Genomic DNA, 23,196 nt, shown 5'->3' with positions numbered 1-23,196 from the left:
GTACTAATGAATATATAGTGAATGAATGAATGTGTAATGAATGAATGAACATATTAAATGAATGAATGAATATATATATGTATGTATATATATGTAATATCAGTCTTGAGACTAAGTGATAGGTGTATTAGAAATAATGGAAATTCCTCCAACCATTGATTGATTCCTTCTTGCTCTTAAAATACTTTCGTTGCTTAATCTAATCTTGCTGTGCAAACCTAGCTAAATATTTCAGTTCGTTTGTTTGGAAATAATCTTTACTATAAAAACACACATATACTAGAAATATTTGTGTCCATTTGCATCACAGTAGCTCTTAAGGAAGTATAGCCTAAGGCCAAGTCAAAAGAGGCATTTCACCTCCAAGAATGGCTGTTATGTCTTCACTACAACCTTAACCACACAGCCCCAAGGAATCACTGCCTCACTGTCTCAGGACTCCAGCTGGTCTTCATTTTGCTTTTTCTTTCTTCCTTTCCTTCTTTCTTCCTTTCTCTCTTTCGTCCTCTCTTTCTTTCTTTCTTTCTTTCTTTCTTTCTTCCTTCCTTCCTTCCTTCCTTCCTTTCTTCCTTTCTTCCTTTCTTTCTTTTTCTTTCTGAGTGGATTTGTTATTGGAATTTTTAAAAAAATTATTTTCTCATACAATACATCCCAACATAGCCTCCCCTCCCTCTACTCCTCTCAGTGTCCCCACCACTTCTCCTCTCCCCCAGATCCACTCTTCCTCAGTTTCCCTTCAGTAAAGAGCATGCCTTCTGGGCATATCAACTGAACATGGCACAACACAATACAATAAGACTGAGAACAAACTTGGCCCAGTCAAGGCTGGACGAGGCAAAGGGAGTAGGAGGAAAAGGTCCCCAAACCACTCAAAAGAGTCAGAGAAACCCCCAGTCCCATTGTTAGAAGTCTCACAAGACCCCTAAGCTAAACAATCACCACATATAAGCAGAGGACCTAGCACAGACCCATGAAGGCTCCATGATTCCTCTGTCAGTCTTTGTGAACCTCTAAAAGCCCTACTTAGTTGATTCTGTGGGCCATGTTCTCCTGGAGTCTCTGATCCCCCTGGCTCCTACAATCCTTCTATCCTCTCTTCTTCAGTGTTCCCTGAGCTCCACCAAATATTTGTCTGTGGGTCTCTTAGCCCCCTAATAGATATCTATACACAGCATAGTTTTACAGAAATTCTGTTAGTATTGCATAGATTATCACTATTTGTACTCCCCCCCCCTTTTGCTCGACATTATATTCTACTTGGAAGCAGGGTGCCCCTATTGTGGCCCTCAGTTCTCTCTACCTGCTCTTTCACAGGATGTGGGCGGCTACCATTTGTGAGGCATTTACTTCTAGCCAACAACACATGACAACAATTAAGGAAGAAGTGACAAAACTGTGACTTTCCTCTTGGTGACCAACTCTTCGCATATTCTCCCTGCATCTGCTAGCTTTGAGAAATCCAGCTGTTGTGTAGGAGACAAGAGGCTCTCACCCCAGTGAGAGCAAATGTTCCCAGCAACCACAGAAGTAAACACGGAAGTGGACCCTTCCAGGTTGGCCATCACATTAGATACCAGTGCCAGATGACACCTTTTCTGAAGCTGTGTGACACACAAGAACACAGTGAAGCCTGTCTGTTCCTGATTCCACAAAAACAGATAACACATGTTTTAACTTATATACAAATAATTTTTATATTTATAAAATTAAATGTATAAACCAAATGTGTTGTTTTGGCTGCTATGTGTTCAGAAGATATAGCCTAACTATTGATTATGACTCTAGATTTATTCAGTCTCTCATCACCTATAAAGGGGAATAAAGAACCCAAAGGTGTAGAAAAGTAGCTATGCTAGAATAGTCATTGTCATGAGGTCTAAAAACCTAGTGGGATGACTGCTCCCTATGTGACCCAATAAACCCTCAGCTTACCAAGGCATTCAAGGACAATTGAGGACAATTTCAGCAATAAAAATAAGGAGACACAATGACATTTTACTTATGTACCTTTAAACTTCTAATTTATTATTAATTTATTATTAGGAGGCTTGTTTATTTTTTTAAATATAGCACAGAACAAATTATTACAAGAGTTTAAAAAAGCTCAAGTGTGCTCATTTTAGACAGACACTGAGCATGCTGGAGAGTGGCAATATATTTGTTGTCCAAATCAATCTCAGTTGTATTAGAGAGTTTACGATGGGCTTCTTGGAACGCAGCACTCACATGGTCTATATCAGGAACTATGTGTGATGAAGAACGGGACTGGGTGAGAGTACTCAGCAGCAAGAACCACTAGAGCATGCTGGGCGGCAGCAAGTGGTCCTGCAGCAGGTGGTCTGGCAACAGATGGGGCGGCAACAGCTGGAGATGCAGCACTGAGGTCTGCAACAGCTGGACACACAGCAGCTGGGGCGGCAGCAAGAAGGCCTGCAGCAGCTAGAAATGCAACAAGTGGGGCGGCAGCAGCTAGAGGTGCAGCAAGAGGGCCTGCAGAAGCTAGACACACAGCAGCTTGGGCGGCAGCAAGAAGGCCTGCAGCAGCTAGAAATGCAGCAGCTGGGGCGACAGCAGCTGGGGCGACAGCAGGTGGGCTGGCAGCACACAGACTGGCAGCACTGGGGCCTGCAGCAGCTAGACACACAGCAGCTGGGCCTGCAGCAGCTGGACACACAGCAGCTGGGCCTGCAGCAGGTGGTCCTACAGCAGGTAGTCTGGCAGCAGCTGGGCTGGCAGCAGCCTTGGCCACAGCCCTCCTCAGAGCAGACAGAGCCACAACAGGAGCTGACCATGGTGTCAGAGGTGGAGGATCTGGATGCGTTTACAAGTAGGCAGGTTGGAAGGTTTGGAAGTTGGAGTCTCCCTGCCCATGTCCCCTTTTATACCCTGCTGAGGGCTGCTATCCTCACACAGCATCCTTTTCTTGTTATTGTTTGTGTTAATAATTAGGTGATTATCATATTATGCAAGTGTCTTTTCCTGGTTAAATGTTTAAAGTGGATAAAACACAAGAGCTCCTTTTCCTGGTGTGTTTGTTGTTCACTGTTACTGAGCCATCAGGTTGTCTTTCCTGTTTTAGTTTCTTCAGGAGAGCTGTCACATGGCATCATGCATCTTGGCTCTCTTCAATTTCTTCTCATTTAATGTGGCCCTTCTTCTACAGGCCAAAACTATGGAGATGCAGCTCTGACAATATAATTTAAAGTCTAAAAAACCAGGTCTTCTGCTGGATGGACATGTACTCATAGACAGATTACACGCACACACATATGTGTGTATTAATAAAATATATACGCCGGGCAGTGGTGGCGCACACCTTTAATCCCAGCACTTGGGAGGCAGAGGCAGGTAGATTTCTGAATTTGAGGTTAGCCTGGTCTACAGAGTGAGCTCCAGGACAGCCAAGGCTACACAGAGAAACCCTGTCTTGAAAAAACAAAACAAAACAAAAAAAACAATATATAAAAAAACAATATATATATATATATATATATATATATATATATATATAGAGAGAGAGAGAGAGAGAGAGAGAGAGAGAGAGACAAAGAAAAGCCCTAATGAAAGGTTAATTATGTAAACTTCTATAGAAATTTAAGGAGATTAAGAAAGACATTTCCGCCGGGCAGTGGTGGCACACGCCTTTGATCCCAGCACTTGGGAGGCAGAGGCAGGCGGATTTCTGAGTTCGAGGCCAGCCTGGTCTACAGAGTGAGTTCCAGGACAGCCAGGGCTACACAGAGAAACCCTGTCTCAAAAAAAAAAAAAAAAAAAAGCCAAAACAAACAAACAAACAAGAAAGACATTTCCGCACTCCTAAAAAAAAAAGAGCTGAATATGTTACTTTTTAAGATTTACTTTTTTATGGCTTCTGGGGAAGGGGTAACTCATACTCAGGCTTTTTAAAGGTTTATTTTTATATGTAGGGGTTGTGAGGGTGTACACATGTGTGCATGTATGGAGGTGTATGCAGGTGTCTGTACAATAGAGGACATCAGAGCTGGAGTGAACGCCAAGCTGGGAGTGCTCTGACATGGCTGATCTTTGAACCAAACTCTGGTCTTCTGCAACAACAGCACCTGCTGAGCCATCTCTTCCAGTCCCCAAAGACAAGATTCATTCTTGTCATAGTCTACAGATAGACAACACCAGTTCCTGAGCCAGAAGTTCCCATGGTTGGCTGCATGGGAACTTCTGAAGAATGTGAAGAACTGTTGGCTGCATGGGAACCTGAAGACTGTTGCAAACTGGCCAATTCTTGGCTTCTGCCCAGAACTTACCTTATTTAATTGGTTTGGAGTATTTAATTGGTCTGGAGTAAAACCTCAGAAGATTCTGAACCTTTTCCAAGTCTCTCAATGGGCATTAAAGTTTGAGACCCAACCCCTTTACTTGTCCATTTTACATGCTTTTGTGTCCATTTCAACTAAGAACATAGATTGCAAATTAATGAAATTTTAATCAATAGTATGTGATTAATAGAGAAATTCTGAATTACAAACAATGAGCTTTAAGCATTTAAAGCACTCTTTCCTGTTGTGAGCTACTCCATTTCCAATGCTGACAGACTCACCTGGGTACGAATAACTGCTCTAGCTTGAAGTACGTTGAGAAATTACTGTATATCGACCCTTACACTGAGTGACATTACACTCAAAGAAAACCCAGAAGTGGGGAATCATCGTCCCACATACTGGATAAGCTCCGCCCACAATCTGTGTAAGTAGAATTGATTTTTAACATCTGGACCACATTTGCAAATCCCTCTTTTATCACACAGAATAGAAGGTGGTGAATAACATTTTTTCCTGCTATAGAACTTTCTTCCCCTTAAAGCTATTTATTTTTCTATCTTTTTATGATAACATAATAAAAGAACTCAAATAAGCACTATGGAAATGGAAATGAACATGGTTGACATTGCAAATGCCATCCAGGAACAGGATCAATGCAATTGAAAATGCAAGTAACCAGATGCCTGGTGGCAATGGGCACTTTAAATGCATAGTAAGCAAACCAGACTTTTCTGGTCAGGTATCACTTATGCTATGTAAATTTTCTTGTATAAACACCTGTTATATATTCTATATGTAGCTAAAATATACTGCAAGTAGGTGGGTTTCATTCTGACCTTTTTTCTTTGTGAAATTATCTTTATCTAAATAGAGACACAGATAGCTATTTTTAACAGAGAGAAAAAAAATGATCTTATTTTGGATTCATCTACGTTACCGTATATTAAAAATCAAGTTTCACATACATATTTCAGAACATACATTAAATAATATTGTTGGGCCTGTTGTAAAATGATTCATATATTCAGAACAATATGTGAAGTGATAACAATGTCTATCTATTGTTGATTTAATTTCACCTTGTTTGTTTATTTTAATATTTACATGTTGCTTATCTGTAGGAGGAGCTAAGGTGGGAAGAGTAAAGAGAGGAAGAGGAGGAGAAGGGAGAGTAAAGAGAAAAGGGAAGAGGAGGAGCTAAGAGAGACGGATAAGGAGAGAGGGAACATGGAGGCTGATGGTCGATAGTCTGTAGTAGTCAAAGGTAGTTGGTATATCTAGGTTGGGTATTGGGTCACAGTTCTGATTGTAAGGGCATCTTGTTATTGATCATTACTAAATATATAAGCCTTTGGATAATCTAAGCATTAGAGTCTCAACTGTACCGAGCCCGTGTGGTTGGCAGGATGGTCCAGGCACTGCCCAGCCTTGCAGAGACAGCATGGAAGATTGGCAGAGCCATCTCCCACACTGGCATCTTGTGGGTGGCAGGGCTGGTGTCTGTGGCTGTACATTTCTAGCTGCGGCATGCACGAGGCCTCTGGCCACACAACATGGCGATTGAGCTCAGCAGAGCTGCTGCAGCTTAGACAGTCGGCTCTACCAGCAGCCTTTTTTTTAAAAAAAAAAAATAATTACTACAACACTTATCTATACCTGGTTATAAATATTTGGTTGGAAGAGACACAAAGATCTTTGAGCTCAAAGATAGGGGAACCTAGAATGTTAAACATACAGCATTGTTCCTTCAAAGAAAGAGATGCCTAGTCTATTTCCGCCCAGAAGCATGAAAGCAGATGTGATTAATAGCCTCATGACCTTTGTGCTACCTATGTGGCCAAGACCACATGTGTTCCTCTCTTTTATCATGAGCTTAGTTTTCTTAGTTGATCCATAGAACCTATTTTTATGGAAGGTGTCACATATAATCAATCTATAAAACCTATCTTTGTGGGTGGTGTCGATGTAGTCACCTCCAATCTTTATTTAGCTTACCTTGATCTTCAAGGAGATTTGTGTGTGCTTTGTTGGGCACAAGGGATTGAGCTAATTATCACGAGGAAAGTTTTCATCAGTTTGTGCTGTCTTTAAATATACCTAAAAACACTCATCAGGATCAGACTACCAATATTTGCCACAACACCAGCTACTTAACCATATTAAACCAAACTGCCTTCTTGCCTCCCACAGATCTGCTGGTTGTGGTGGTCACAGAAATCACATTTGGCTTTATAGAAAACACATGTATACTGAAGAGTATATGAAATATTCATATGCAATATAGAAAATAATTATTAAGCCAGTATCTTATAGTGAGAATTTTAGTTTCTTTTTAAAAAACACAGAAATATTATAATAATGTTTTCATTTTAATCGCAGGTGTGGGATATGGGCTTGCTTCTGATTGTACCCAGTAGCTGACTACGATTTGCCTCATGCTCAAGCAGGGGCGTGATTTTACCGGTGACAGATAGTTTCTATGACTGTGTAACGTTTGGAATTCTGGAGACTCTTCAGAGGGTATATAAATAAATGTTAAGGCCCTGAGGAGTGGTGAATAGATTGTTGGTTGTTACTTGGTTGTTGTTGGTTAAAGATTGTTAAGTAGTCATATGCATAGAAGAAACAGCAAGAAGAAGTTAGATATCCTAAGGTGAAGATTAAACTTATCCCAAGGAACTTGACATCCTTAATCAGCATGAAGTAACACTATTATCACTCCCTTCTTTCTCTACCCATTTTTCTCTCCTATCTGGTGTTAGGGCACTGAAAGGTTGGAAGAGAAGAGGTGGAGAAGGGTGGAAGAAAAAGGAACCCACAAAGTAGAAAAATTCTGGCTATAGTATCTATCCACCCAAAGCCTAGTGGAGAGCCTTTGTTTCCTCAAGTAGGGTTCCAACATGTCTTTCTTGACTACATCTCCCTCCCTCCTTCCCTCCCTCCCTCCTTCCCTCCCTCCCTCTTTCCCTCCCTCCCTGCCTCCCTCCCTCTACCAAAGAGTCACTGTCCCAATTTTTGAAGTAGTCTTTTTAAATTTCTTATATTCAAAATTCAATCACCTAAATATGCATTTTAAACAATAAAGTCTAGTTTCTCTGTTTCTAATGTTCTATGGCACAATGCCACTCTATGTGTTTTTAAGCATTATGCTCTGTTTCATACTGTCTTACTTAGATAGATAACCTCAAAGGTGGCCTCAGTTATGCTCAGTTCACAGTGTATCTGGCTGTTGTGCTTTGACTATGCAGATTATCCACCAATGCTATGTGCTACAGTCTGAGTGTTGTAGCACAGAGGGCCAACATTAGGAGGTTGTGAACCTGAAAGGGGAGGAACCACAGGAGAAGTTCATAGCTCGTTGAGGCAAGCCCTCCATTGAGATTTGTTTTAGTTGGAGTTTTTGCTGCTGTGATAAACACCATAAGCAAAAGTGATTTGGGAAGGAAAGTGTTACTAAAAGACAAAGACGACAGGGCAGGAACTCAAGCAGTACGGGAACCTGGAGGCAGGAGCTGATCCAGGAAACCATAGAAAAGTGTTGTTTTACTGACTTGCTCCTTATGACTTACTCAGCCTGTTTTCTTACAGAACCCAGGACCACAGGCCCAGGAGTAGTACCAAGTAATCTGGGTTCATCTATCTCAATGATTAATCAAAAAAATTCCCCTCATGTTTTAAAGTCACTTCCTCTTGCTGGCAAACTCTCTTCTGCAGCTTCTTCCTCTGCCACTGGCTTTGATGAACTCATGTTCAACATGGGACATATTCATGTGACAAAAAGCCGGAGAAAACCTTCATACCACACCCACAAAGGTGCTGAGGCTCTCATCCCAATGGTGTCAGGGAAGAAGGCATTCTTGGCTATCACAGAAGTGAGTTTAAATTTGAATTCTTTCAGACTGACTCCACAGAGAAGACACCAACGCCAATCAACATCTTTCTGAAGCTTATGAACTACTAGGAAACGAGCAATGCATAAGTGCTGTTTCTGTTCCTGACCCACAGACACTTCGAGTTAACAGTGTGCCATGTTTATGCTGCTACGTTTTGAAGTTGTAGAATGACAAGTGACTAGTGCAAAGAGCACCGAGTAAAAGAAGAAGTGACCAAAGGTTGTCGAGAAGTAAATATGCAAGAATATAGTTATGCTTGAGGGCCATAAACCCAATAAACTCATTTTACTTCTGTCTAGCCCAAGAGATGCTCTGCTTACCAAGAGATTAGGATGGAGCAATTGAGGGGTCACCAGCATTATGGAGAAATTCAGAGTAGAGACAATTCACTAACGTCCTTGTTTTTATAGGAAGTATTGCTGCAGAATATAGCTCTGTGGGAGTAATGGGAATGATAAAATCACAAAAGAATCCAGGTAGAACCATTTAGCTCTGAGAATTAATATGGGTATAATTAGGAGATGGGTAACCAGTTAGGAATGGTAACTTGGAACAGGAGTGGAATGTAACTCACAGAAATCTGTGGATTTTGAAGGAGAACCTGGTGTTCTTAATTATAAGACAAAGGCACCCAATTTTGGAATATCTGCTACCATAGGCCCTAGAGATAAATGCATAATAGTATATATGCATATGTATACATTTATGCTTTTATTAGCATGTATTAATGGAATAATGGATTTCTTCATGATACTTCATCTAGGTATATAATATACTTTGATCATACCTCTCTCCCAATCCCTCTCACCCCGCATCTTACCTGGACAGCACAGCAGAGCTGACCCTGGCGTGAGTAGCACAGTAGCACAGGCCCTGGGGGTGTGAGTAGGGGTGTGGGTGAGTTGACTCAGAGGGTGTGAGCAAGGGAGACTTGGCCTTGCCACTCATCTACCATAAGATGATAGCATAGGTGCCAGAGTGATGCCCTCCTTCTCACCGCTCATCATCTGTTGCAGGTGGAAAACCTAGCCCCTGGGACCAAAAGAGAGGGTGAGCCAACCCTTTCTGTGTCTGGCTGCAGCACTTAGCAGAGCAGGTCCTGTACCTTGGGCAAGACAGTAGAGCTGGTCCTGGTCGAGGGGGCACAGGTGAACCACTCTGAGGACAAGAACCCAAGGAAGCTGGCTCCACCACTCACCTACTGTGAGGTGATGGGGTGATGCTGTCCCTCCCCTCTCCTACCCCACTTGCCACCTACAATCATCAGAAGAGCTGGTCCTGCGGGCATGACAGCAGGAGAACTATTTCTGCCCCCTCTAAAGAGTGGGCCCTGCACCTCACCTGGGCAGCACAGTGAAACTGCCCCTGATAGTAAAGGCTCAAGCAAGCCATCCTCAAGATATGAGAGCCAAAGAGCTTGCCTAGGGCCTCATAGGCTGAGGCACTTGGGAGAGGGAGCCACATGCCTTAACTCTGGAGGAGTGGGTGCAACGAGTGCAGGTGAGCCAGCTCTGAAGAGAGCTAACCCTGCCTCCTGCTGATGGTAGCACTGAGTGGCCTAGCCTGAGCAGTGCAGCAGAGTTTGACCTAGATAAGGGTGAGCTGGTGAACTGAGCAACCCAGCTGAGGGCTGGTTGGGATACAAGAAAGGGTTAGTCCTGCTAATCCAAAGTTTTAGGATCTCCATGACACAGGGCAACAACAGGATAACCGAGAAGAGATCCAGTGAGGATTCAGTATTGATAATGGCACAGAAGCCAGAGACTTCAAACCAGGCCATTGATGCATCACCATGAACATTTGCAAGTGAAGATTTATGGACAGAGGGATATAGGGATACAGTGTCAGACACCCTATGACATACTACAACTTCCATGATGAGATGGTTTCTGTTTTATTTTTCTTTTGGGGGCTGTGTGTGTGTGTGTTTGTGTGTGTGTGTGTGTGTGTGTTATTTTGTAGGGAAGGTTGCAAGAGTGAAGGATGGATACGAGGGAACAGGGAGATGGGTGGGACTGGGGTGCATGATGTGAAATTCACCAAGAATCAATAAAAAGCTAAAAACAGTCTTGGTGAAAGTAAGATTAACGGTATCTAGTATGGAATGCAAATGGAGCCCTAAAGATATGAAAGTAAGAAGAGACAGAGAGAAATATAAATTCACCGTTTTAACCTCAGTTCTCTTGAATTTCCCGCCCTTTGTCACAATATGCCCTGTAAGGAGGTAGAGCTTCGGAATGCCTGATACTGACTCACAGAGACTGACTGCACTACCATGGTGAAGGAGGAACCCTGATCAACAGAGAGGAGCACATCTTAGCAATGATGACCCAAGGAGCAGTACTGGCAACCTTAGTTGACGTGCTAAGTGTAAATGACCAAGAATAACATCTAGGGTTAAATAAAAATATAGTAACCACAGGCTCTGAACTCCCAGGACATGACCTGTGTGGCTTTTCAAGGCAGGCATCTGATACACCTACCATCTCTCTCTCTCCTGATTCTGACTAACGGGCTGCAGTAACTAGAAGACGGAGGTGTACAGGTGGGCATACGATGTTCTGCTCAAGGCTGTTCTACCCTTTATCTTAATGGTCCTCATCCTTAAACAAGGGTGAGCACACAATGCAGGTGGCCCACATTTGCTGTGTGCTATGTTCTCAGGGGTAATTGTTTTTACATGCATAGGCTACTTTCGCTACACATGTCTGCTCCTCTCCTCTTATGCCAAGTGGCCACAGATGGTGATAACTGAGTATCTGTGCAAAGAGAGGGCCAGACTTTGTCTAAGAAAGGGAAGGCTGTAGTTCTGCTTGCATTCTAGAACCTTCCTGTTGCATGATGTCAAGTGGGTTGGCAATTATGGAAGGCACCCTGTATTTCTACTACTGTAATCTATTTCCTACAAATTTCTTTCAGGTTCCTTTGGAGAGCCTTTTTTTTCCTTTTTGTTAATGTTTCCTCCAAAAGCTCCTGTTTAAGGTTCTGCTTTTACTAAATACAACAAAGCACACACTTCTTGTTGTGGCAGCCCCTTCAATACAGCCGGCTTCTGTACAATGCCCATTGATATCCCCTTAAGTACATGCAGGAGCACAGAGGTTTGAGGTCTCCTGCCTAAAGCCTGGTCTTTGTGGGAGACTGCCTGCACGAGGCATCCAGGTACTGGATCTAAGCATCTGTATTTATGTTTTCAAATAAAGATATCTGCAGGCAAGGAGCTGGCATGCATGCCACTGCCTCCTGTGCTCTTTTGTTTTTAGAGATGGCCTACAGAAGAGCTGGTACACGACAACAGAAAGGAAAAAGAAAACAAAATGACTTTATATTTCTATGGCTGCAAACTCGCGTTTATTTAAGTTGTAGGAATAACTATATCTTAGGAAATATGGCAGATAACAAGTATTTCCGTGGGGATCACATAATAGTTTTAAGGAATCTAAAGGAAATTCAAAGTTAACTTCATATAGGAAAGAGACAGTATGAGTGAGAGATAGGGTATATTTGTAGGCAAAAGCAACATATTAGTCAACTGGAATTAAGGGTTTACATCTGGTGTCTTAGCACTCAGTTCACAGGTGCTCTTTATATGGAATGTTGGTTGGGGGAGAACAGGAGACTGTGGGTGAGAGCCCTCAGCAACAAGAACAACTAGAACAAGCTGGGCGACAGCAGGTGCTCTGGCAACAGGTGGGCCTGCAGCAGCTGGACACACAACAGGACGGATGGCAGCAGCTAGAAATGCAGCAGCTGGGCCTGCAGCAGCTGGGCCTGCAGCAGCTGGGGCGGCAGCAGCTGGACACACAGCAGCTGGGACGGCAACAACTGGAGATACAGCAGCTGGGACGACAGCAGGTAGATTGGCAGCACACAGACTGGCAGCAGGTGGGCCTGCAGCAGCTGGACACACAGCAGCTAGGTCTGCAGCAGCTAGACACACAGCAGCTAGGTCTGCAGCAGCTAGACACACAGCAGCTGGGTCTGCAGCAGCTAGACACACAGCAGCTGGGTCTGCAGCAGCTAGACACACAGCAGCTTGGCTGGCAGCAGGAAGGCCTGCAGCAGCTGGAGCCACAACAGCTAGAACTACCACAGCAGGGTCTGCAGCAGCTGGACACACAGCAGCTTGGGCGGCAGCAGCTGGGGCGGCAGCAGTTAGACTGGCAGCACACAGACTGGCAGCAGGTGGGCCTGCAACAGCTGGACACACAGCAGCTGGGCCTGCAGCAGCTGGACACACAGCAGCTGGGCCTGCAGCAGGTGGTCCTACAGCAGGTAGTCTGGCAGCAGCTGGGCTGGCAGCAGCCTTGGCCACAGCCCTCCTCAGAGCAGACAGAGCCACAACAGGAGCTGACCATGGTGTCAAGAGGTGGAGGATCTGGATGGGTTTACAAGAAGGTGGGTTGGAAGGTTTGGAAGTTGGAGTCTCCCTGGCCACATCCCCTTTTATACCCTGCTGAGGGGCTGCTGTCCTCACATGCAGCATTCTTTCCTTGTTATTGTTTGTATTGATAAATATTATATGATTATAAAATTAAACAAGATTGTTTTCCTGGTTACATTTTCAGATTGAGTAGGAAACATGATGTCTCTTCCTGGTGTGTTAGAATTCCTCTGTCAGCACTTCCGAATTACCTTTCTGACTTGACATCATCAAAGGGCACTGTCCTGTGACAATTTACCTCTTGATGGTACACATTTCAGTCTCTGTTCACATGGCACAGCCTGTCTATCCTGGTGTGGCAATGATTCTTCTTGTATAAAATTGTTTCTGATTACCCAGGGGAGTAAATTCACAGTACAGTCTTGACTGCCCATTTGTTACTGGTAAGATTGTCAAAAACAAAAACAAAACAAAAAACAAAAACAAAATTCAACCAAAAAAAAAAAAAACTAGTTTGAATGTGAGAAGCAGGACACTAAAGTATTCCCTGCCCAGTTGTGATTCAGAGTTTAGTCGGAAAATACACACGGGAAATACAACACTGTTTTCAGATACAATAATGAGATATGAAATACTGATGTTACCTTTTGCCAAACTTATTCTTAGGGAAAGTTGGCTACCAGGTCTAGCTACATCGTGAACTCCAGTCTCCTGGCTCACTGCTGAAGGGAGAGCTGATTTTCATTGTTGAATATTGTCTTTCTGGCTTCAGTGGCCACATTTATCTATCCCCCCTCCGCCTTTTTTTAGACTATACTGGCCTACCCACCCACCCTACTTCGCTGTGTGCTTGCCTGTTGCTTTAACTTGGATCCTGCCATGTTGGGTTGGGCCCGGAAAGCCCAGATGCTTTTCTGCTGTTTGTCTGGGTTGTCCATCAGTGTTTACTCTCTCTCTAGTTCTAGTTTCTGCAAACAGGAGATGATAGGGTACAGATTTCCAGCTCAGAGGACATCCGCCTGTGTATTTTCACTATGAAAACATAGTACATGCTTAAAGACTGAAAAAAAAATATGTCTAATTCAACTTCTAGCTGCTGCCTCTTTGGAAAACAGGGACTCCTGACGGTCCCTAATGCTCTTCCATCTCTGAAGTCAAGAGGACCTGAGGAAGGAAGGAGATCCTGGCTTTATGTCATGATCTTCCAAGTCCATGCCATCTTTCATTTCAGGGCACTCTGGACGATAATGCCCATGCTAGGCTGGTCTCTCTGAGAACACCCACATACAACTCCAGACTGGTGTCAGTCTTCCCATAAACTCTATTCTTCTGAATGTCTGGAGAGTGTGAATTTCGGAAAGAGTAGCTGTGCTGAGTGGAGAGTCATTGCCTCCAAATGCTTTACTCTTGCTCACATGAGAGAAAACACTAACAAGGATTAACATTATTTCAGAGGCAATGTCAAATCCCAAAACAAACAAACAAACAAACTAACTAACTAACTAGCTAACTAACCAGGTCACCACCATTAAGGTGAGCAATATTGGGAAGAATGAATGCATCTAAATTTCTTGGAAGGAATTTTTAAACAACCTATAATCCCTGAGATTGTGCCCAACCTCATCAACTTTTAACCAGGCCTAATATGTAGATCAAATTAGCATGTTACTCTTACATTTAAGAGAAAAAAAAAATAGGTTCAAACTAGGCATTGTAATGCATGCCTACACTCTCAGTACTTGGGAGGCTGAAAGAAATCCACGAATGTGAGGGCAACCTTAGCTACATTGTCAACCTGTAGCTACCTGGAGCTTTCTAGAAAGAACCATAGCAGAAGAGGGGCTGAGACCTATTGGTATGGAAGTAACTACTGTACCTTTCTAAGACATTGGTGTGACTTACAATAACAAATTCTCGGGATTTCTCACTATTGTAAGTTCAGGGTTAGTTCACACTGCCAACCATCTGCAGACTTTAAACCCTGAAACATTAAAGCTCTTGTGTGCAAATATTCATACATTCATGGAAGTGTGGTATTTTCCACATAGTTCTCTCTGAGCAGCCTAAGCCTACCTGTAAAATGTGCTTCATTCTACAAGTAAGTGATGATGATAACAACACGACTAATGTGTTAACAAATGAGAAAACTCAGGAAATGGGGCCCCACAAAGAGATACAAGAATCAATCAATGGCATGAAGCGTGAAGCACTCTGTGGGGGGGACCTGACCCCAAAGGACTGTGGGGTGTTGAGAGAGGGTAAGTGGGCATCTCAGAGAACAATGTGTGACTCACCCTGTGAGCTTGACTTGTGGAATGGTTTGCCCTGTGGTAGCCCTTGGAGGGACTTAAGGATGAGGTGGTGTTGCTGGGGAAGATTCAAGAACCAGATGGAGATGCAAAGACTTGGAGATTCCCTTCCCCTGTGGCACTTAACAAGCTTAATTGAATCACAGTACTCCTGTAAGGCTCTCTGGTGCTTGGCCTATTTCTGCTCCAATCACGGTCCTTATTGCTAAATTTATATAGCCGGGGTAATAACCTGGGCTGCTGACTGGACCTCTAGATTGTCTGATCTCCTGAGCCCTGTCTAGTGTACTGGCTCTAAAGAATGTAGCTCTCGTGACACTGTTCTGTTGGAAAGATGTGTACTTTTTCCTTTGTTGCAGAGCAATGACCCAGATGACCACATTACAGTTCCCAGTCTAATACCACAGAAGATCTTGCATTTTAGTGAAAACATGGCCCTCAAGTAGTCCTGATGACTAGTGGCTACCCATGACTGAGTGGATATCAGAACTCAGTTTTCTGGTTGAAATTTTCATCCATGTTGCCGATCACCAACTCCTCGGCTGCCTAAACTTCTCATCATGTCCACATCTGACCTTGCCTCTCTACATGGCTATCTCTTGTGTCCATTTCCCACCCAGACACTGGAGCAGAGCATTCCAGGCTCTCTGACTTGTGACTGTTCCTTCTTTATAAGTTCCCAAAGTAGCTGAATCTCAAATAGTGGTCCCCACCCAGGACTGTGGCTGATGACACTCTGAGGTATGGGGAGTGACAAAATAGATTTTCTCTCCAGTGCTAGCCTTACATGCAGGAGTCACTGTCGCACCTAATCTCCACATTTGGATTTAAGATTGCGAGAACCAGGGGCTTATCCTAGGGTTAGGACAGCCAGGCAGTCCCCCCAGAGAAGGTAGTTGATCTAATTTGCTTTCTGTGGCTATGATGAACTCCACAATCAAAAGCAACATTGGGAAGCAAAAGTTTATTTTAGCTTACAGAGTACAATCCATCATCAAAGGCAGGATCTCAAAGCAAAAGCTCAAGAAGAAACCACAGAAGATTACTCACAGGCTTGCTTCCGGGCTCACATGCAACTACCCTTCTTATATCTCCTAAGACCAAGTACCATGGGGTGGCCCAACCCACAGTGGCTTCTCACATTAATCAACAATTAAGAACATACCACACAGGCACAACCACAACCCAATCCACTGGAGGCAATTTATTAGCTGAGGTTCTCTATCTCAAGGTGCATCAAGTTGACAACCAAGGTGAACCATCACACTGGCTCACCATGTGCTTGAGGCTTTGGTTCTCTTCCTTCTAGGAGCCAAGCACAGATTCAACAATTTTCTGTGTGTAGCATTTCTATTTCTCTAGCAAAATGCCAGATTCAGAAAGATAGATGTGACATGTTTTCTATCACATACAGAGTCTAGCATTTGGGATATATGTAGCTCAGTGATACAGGGTGCTTGCTTGGCATATGCTAAGTTTAGAGTATAGATCTATGCATATTATATCTACACACATAGGCTCACACACACATGCGTGCACACATATAAGCACATGCACACGCACGCACCCATGTGCACACACATATGCACACACATGCACATGCACATACACACACACACACGCACACACACATGCACACGTGCACACATGTGCACCCACATTCACATGCGCATACACACGCACACATGCATGCACACACACATGCAAATATTCATGCACAAACACCATGAATGTGGAAGGAGGATTATTTGGGGAGAGGAAAGTAACCATTGCAGGAATGAGTGGGATAGAGAATGGTAATGCAGAGCTAATGTGATTGGAGTATAAGAGGACGTCGATAACATTTTTAAAAGAAAGAAAGAAAGAGAGAAAGAAAGAAAGAAAGAAACCCTACAATGTTCTAAATTTGTATATATACATATAGATGTGTGTATATATATATATATATATATATATATACGCATATATATACATATACATATGTATATATATGTATATATATATAGTTGAATATATTTTTTGATTGAATAACATCTACTGTATATATATGCCATAATTTCCTTATTTGTTTACCTGTTGATAGGTATATAGGTTGATTTCATTATATTGGCCAATGAGAACAGCTTCACAATAATCATGGATTTGCAGATATCTCTCTTACATTATGATTTAGTTTCCTTCTGATAAGTACTAGAGTAATATAACAGGATTGTATGGTTTTCTCTTTTTGGTTCTTGGTCTACCAAGAACCTATATACTGGCTTCTGTAATGGCCCCACTCATTTACCTTCTCAGTTAGAGTAGAGGGCCCTCTTCTCCCCATATCTTCATCAGCATCTGTTGCTTGTTTTCTACATGGCAGCCATTCTAACTTGGGTAAGGAGTCTCAGCGTAGTTTTTATTTGCATTTCCCTGATGAATTGAGATGTTGTGTATTTTAAATACACATTTAGTCAGCCATTTGTACTTCTTTTAAAATGTTTCTGTTCAGTTCACTAGTTCATTTTGGATTCGATCATTTATTCTTTCAATGGCATACATTTTTAGTTTATTACATAATCGGGATATCAACCCTTTCTCAAATGAAAGAGTCCCTTTTCTGTGGTACTAAATTCCAGTTTGAATAAAAATCTAATTACAAAAGACAATTTAATTTTTCAGTTCTAGGGTTCCCTCTGATCACATGTTCCTCTGGGTCATGGGAAAAAAGACAGTAATGTAGAAAAAATAAAATTTCAAGTACAAATTGTCAATAAACGTGAAAAAAAGTCACACAAAGATTCCACAAACCAGCAAGAATGATTGTTAAAAAGAAAATAAAACAGGGTTGAAGGAAGGTACAGCTCAGTGGTAGAATGAAAGCATAGAGTGCAAAAGGTTTGGGATGAGCTCTCTGAACAAAAGAAAGGAGGAGAAGAAAGGAAGGAAGGGGAGAAAGAAAGAACAGGTGGTGGGAATTGGATGAGAGAGAAGAAAGTGAGGGAGAGGAGGGAAGAAGGAAAGGAGAAAAGAGAGAAGACTGACAGACAGGCAAAAGGAACAGAAAATACACTAACAATAAGTGCTGGTGAAAATATGGGGAAAGGAAAGCCTTAGACATTGCTGGTGAGGAACGTAGATTGGCTCAGCTCCTATGGAATTCAGTGTGGAGATATGGTGTGGCAGTTAGTTAACCTTTAGCTCCCTTGACTAGCTCAAAGTCTGGGCAGTTCTAATCCTCCCCGTGGCTAGCACACTTTTCCTTTGGTATTCCTCGCTAAACACCCTTTAATTCTATATTTCATCTTTGTTACCCTGGCTCCCTTTTGACAGCCCCCTAGTCTTTGCTGCCCAAGATGCTTCTGGGCAACCTTTCCAGGGGCCACATTTCTTCTCACCTATACTTTGGGTGATTTTCCTTCTGCAGCAACAAATCTGATCTGTCTCCCTCCTAGTCATGATGATTCTCCTTTTCCTCTTTCCCAGTTCCTAGCCCATACAAATCTAAATCTGCTTCAGTCTACCTGTTCAGACATTGACCATTGGCTCAATATTTATCAATCAAAACCCAATAGGGGACAAGGACCTTCAGCATTTGGACATGTAGATTCTTGATTTTGGGGACCAGATTAATTCAAAGCATTAGAACCAATCCCCAACAGAGGTACCTCAATGACTAAAAACAGAGCCACCATGTGACTCAACTATCCATACTGGTTTGTACACAGAGGGTGCTAAGGTAGATCACCATGGAGATGAGTATACCTGTACCTATTGTAGTGTTATTCACAATAACCAAGTTATTCACTGGTCCAGGCATCCATGGTCAATGGACCAGACACCATTCACCAGGTGTATGAATAAAGAAAATGTCAGATATAAACACAACAGAGTTTATATACCTTGTAAAAGAATTAAATTATGCCATTGACTGGGAAATAGCCACATTAAGTCAAATATATCTAGTTCGGAAAGAAAAAAATGCATATTTTTCTATGGTTCTAGATTATATGTAGATAAATGAGTGTGTTGTATATAATTGACATGAAAGTGGAAGATGAGAGCCAAGGGAAAGGAGGTGGGAGGAGGATAGGGGGATGGAGACAAATAGGCTGAAAATACATTATATACTTGAAAAAGATTGTCTTTGTGAAACCTAGCACTATGCATAATAAATATGAACCAATAAATAATAAATAAGAAAAATGAGAGATGAGAACATTTTATGCCCTTTAAGGCTAAAAGTTTTATTGGGAAATATCAAGTAAGACACAAGAAAATAAATTCCATTGGTGGGGAGAACATTAGAAAGGGAAAATATCTAGAAATAAAACAGTTAACAACTTGTACTTTGAAACAGAATAAGGAATTCTAAAACAACATGAACAATAATTTGACTATAACTCTGATGTATTAGTACCAAAAATTATTTTTTAAAAAGAATAAATAGTAACAGACACGGCTTTGCCAAATCATTCCATGAATCTGAAGGTTCATAGCATCAGTATGCCACATGTCCTGTTAAATAGATGCATAGGCAGAAAGAGAACTGATCCAAGCCAAGACACTCAGCAACAAGAACCACCACAACATCTGGGGAAGCAACAGATGGGCCTGCAGCAGCTAGGTCTGCCACAGCTGGAAACACAGCAGGTGGACTTGCAGCACACAGACTGGAAACAGCTTGGCCTACAATAGCTGGACAAATAGCAGTTGGGGTGGCAACAGGTGGGCCTGCAGCAGTTAGGTCTGCAACAGCTGGAAACATAGCAGGTGGGCTTGCAGCTTACAGGCTGGAAGCAGCTAAGTCTACAACAGCTGGACACACAGCAGCTGGATGGAAACAATAGGGGCGCCAGCAGGTGGGTTGGCAACAGGAAGGCCTGCAGTAACTAGAAATGTAACAGGTGGGGTGGCAGCAGCTGGAAATGCAACAGCTGGGTCTGCAGCAGCTGGATCCACAAGAGCTGTAACTACCACAACAGGGGTGGCAGCAGCTGGGGAGGCAGAAGGTTGGCTGGCAGCACACAGACTGGCAGCACAGGGGTCTCCAGCAGCTGGACACACAGCAGCTGGGGCAGCAGCAGGTGGTCCTGCAGCAGGTGGGCTGGCAGCAGCCTTGGCCACAACCCTTCTCAGAGTAGACAGAGCCACAACAGGAGCTAACCATGATATCTGAGTTGAAGATTGAAGATGGATTTCCAAATAAATGTATGATTTGAATCTGGACATCTCCTTGCCCTGGGTCCCTGCTGGGGGCACCCTTCCTTTTAGTTATTAACCATACTACGTAAATGATCATCAGATTGGGCAATTGCATTTTCTACATTTGATGGAAGACACTGTCTTGTTTTCCCAATAAATTTAAGGCTTATCCCATCGACTTCCTGATACACACTTAGTGCAATCATCATGGTTCATGTACTGAGTAAGTATCCCAAACGAAGTGTTGATGCTCACTCCATCCGTTCTTTCCTCCTGAATCATTTGATCTTCCCTTCCTTGTGCTCTTTGTGCACATTTAAAATTCTTCATCTTCTCCCACAGAGGACGGGTTTGTGAAGGATGACACTCCAGGTGTTGCTGTTTCCTGATTGGGCTCACATCATGCCTACAATATAGTTTTAGATTCTCTAAGAAAAACAGACCTAACAGGTTTGATAAGATATCCTGAAATCTCAAAGGCATTGAAAGGCAGGCTAAAATATATGCAATGTAGTCAGTTGTAACCCAAAATAGTCAGTGAGCAACAACAAAAGAAACCCAGGACACTCAATCTATTCCCACCCCTTTTCCTGGACTTGAGGAGGTACACAGGTTTTCTGTTTTTGAAAAGTCAATGTCTAACAGACTGGGATTTTCACAGGCCTTGTTCAGGATTGTGTAGGTCTTATGAAAGTAACCACAGCTGTTTCTGCTAGTTCATGTCCAGAGGCTAGCACTTCACAGCGGTCCTCTACATCCTTCAGTTAAGACATTCTGTCTGTCTACTCTTTATGGTGTTCCTGGAGCCTTGGAGCTGGATGGCAGGGGCGTGCATAAATGTTTCCGCTCTGGCTGCATAGTCACACAAGGACTCCTGATGCTCCCCGCCACAACTAAAGAGCTAGAATCACTTTTCTGTAGGGGTGGTGACCATTACCAGGTTACCCATGCCCAACTGGATAATCCTGCACCCATGAGTATATAAGCAGCACCAACTGGACCCAAATAGTTATTAAAAGAGAGAGAGAGAGAGAGAGAGATTTGTTGGGAGTCAAGTAGAGTTAGAGGGAGGGAGATGAAGATACATCATAGACATGTATGGAATTTTCAAGGAATTATTTTTTAAAAGTCATGTTTTTTTCTGGAGTGAACATTGGACTCAATATTGTAGTCAGTAGCAAGGATTATATTACTAAGAACATTTACATTGACATGAATTATATTTACATTTTTATAAAATACAATATATAATAGAATATGATTACTTTGAACATGTAGAGGGAGAGATTGGTATAGGTGTTACTAATTATAAAGTAATTAATAATAGTTTCTTATAAGAAACTATGTATTATAAATTATAATTTTATGTATTACATAAAATATATTTAAATTACATTATTTTATTTATTTACATATAATATATAAGTTCAAAGTTATATACAAGTATATATAAAGTAAATATATGTATTAAATTTAATATATAATATATTAAATTATATATTTTATGTAAATTTATATAAATTTAGAATATATTTAATAATAGTTTCTTACAATAAAACTATTGTTTAATTTTATTCTATTAAGAAAGCTTAACTTTCATGTGATTGCTTTTCTTCTCAATTTTTTTACAAGATGACTATTTTCTTTATAAACCAGAAAAATTTAAAGAAAATGTAATCATGTCTTACCATGTAATCATAACTTTGCCATAACCTTATAGTGCTATGGGTTTGGACATTCCAGGCTAGCCTGATGGTCAGCCATTAGTACCAGTTCAGGCAAGCCAGTTGAGATGCTGAAGTTTGTCAGGTAAGCAGCCATTGATTCAAATTCCCTAAGAGTCCTCTTCAACACCACATCCCTGTGACCCAGTAAGAAACAGTTAAAACAACACAGTGGGGTTCAAGGCCAAGTGGGTGCTATAGTTAAGTCTGATATCTGTTCTGATTAGTTGATGACCTTAAATTACTATTTTGCAAATATTTTGAATCTTGCTCTTGCCATAAAATTCTGATCTCCACTGGTGAATTTCAAGAGAGAGCATTCTCCTAAGTCACACACATCTTGAACCTGCTGGAAAGCAATACCTTGTCAAGGATTAGGGGAGCTTACCACAAACCAGGAAGGCTGACTCAGAGAGTCTGGGGAAAGAGTCTAGAAACTATGCCTCGATTCTTTTCCCCACCCCCTGCGATATCCCAGTACATAACTAGAGTTTCTACACCCCAGAATAAGATGCCAAAGTAGAGTATAGAAATGTAGCAACTTTACATCTTAAAGATGGAAAGATAAGGCAGAAGCACAAAGGGAATGGATTGATCCCGGAGTCAACGAGACAGAGACTTAGAAAGATCTCAGGGAAACATTTTTAATACAATATTTTTAATGGTGCTTTGAGAATGTGTACATGTATACAATATATTTAATGGTGCTTTGAGAATGTGTATATGTATGCAATGTATTGTGATCGTATTCATCTTATACTTCACCCATAACTGCTCCAGATCCACCTCAGTGTCCCCTTTTCTTTAACCCACTGAGTTCATTTGTACTGCCCATATACACATGGCCACTGGAACATGGTTGAACTACTAGAAGCCATACACTTCAAAAAAGATAACTCTCCCTCCCTCAACTACCACAGGAAGTGAGGTCTTCATGGGTGCTGGAATGTTGTTGATTGGCATGATATTGTATGGGTCTTGTGCAAACATCTCCAGCAGTCCTTCCCTGCCTCACATGAAGTACAAAATCATGTATCCAACCTTTCTCCTGGCAAGGAGTGGGTCTACCAGTTGAATTCCTCAATAGCTCTCACAGAGAGTCTAGCTCCTAAGTCATCTAACCCTCGGAAGGGCTGAGTTCATATTTATCAGTCCTCTAGGACAACAAGATGGCTTTAAACATGCAGGTAAGCACTTGCAGCTGCAATCCATCAGCACCCCACCCTCAACTTAGCTTCCCCATGCAGGGGTTGACTGTATACTCTCAGAGCTGATGCCCCAGAGTCAAGACTTTAACTAGCTTTCATGTGGGACCCAGCAGTACATGTAATTAGTAGGACTTATGGGCCTGGCCCCTACCCCCACGAAACCAAGTCTACAGCCTCTCCCTGAAAGGAGTTTGACCAC

General features: G+C 42.2%; 1 protein-coding gene across 4 annotated transcripts; it reads right to left on the bottom strand.

The window, feature by feature from the left end:
- Window positions 1-2,279: 2,279 nt before the first annotated feature.
- LOC117710778 (uncharacterized) lies at window positions 2,280-12,546 on the bottom strand. Of its 4 annotated transcripts, XM_034505981.1 has the most exons (4): window positions 12,365-12,546; window positions 12,065-12,169; window positions 2,620-2,655; window positions 2,280-2,574 (listed from the first exon to the last, which is right to left on the bottom strand). In XM_034505981.1, the coding sequence occupies exons 1-4, from the start codon at window positions 12,544-12,546 to the stop codon at window positions 2,280-2,282; spliced, it is 618 nt and encodes a 205-aa protein (XP_034361872.1). The 4 variants fall into 4 exon arrangements, with proteins under 4 accessions (XP_034361872.1, XP_034361874.1, XP_034361873.1 ...); XM_034505983.1 differs by lacking the exons at window positions 12,065-12,169; window positions 12,365-12,546 and having other exon boundaries at window positions 2,280-2,325; window positions 2,401-2,792; XM_034505979.1 differs by lacking the exons at window positions 2,280-2,574; window positions 2,620-2,655 and having other exon boundaries at window positions 11,824-12,244; window positions 12,350-12,546.
- Between the last annotated feature and the right edge of the window lie 10,650 nt (window positions 12,547-23,196).

This window comes from Arvicanthis niloticus, chromosome 6 (assembly GCF_011762505.2).
Source record: "Arvicanthis niloticus isolate mArvNil1 chromosome 6, mArvNil1.pat.X, whole genome shotgun sequence".
NCBI classification, from domain to species: Eukaryota; Metazoa; Chordata; class Mammalia; order Rodentia; family Muridae; genus Arvicanthis; species Arvicanthis niloticus.
The sequence above is the reverse complement of the archived record's forward strand: the minus strand, read 5'-3'. Positions and strand labels throughout refer to the sequence as shown.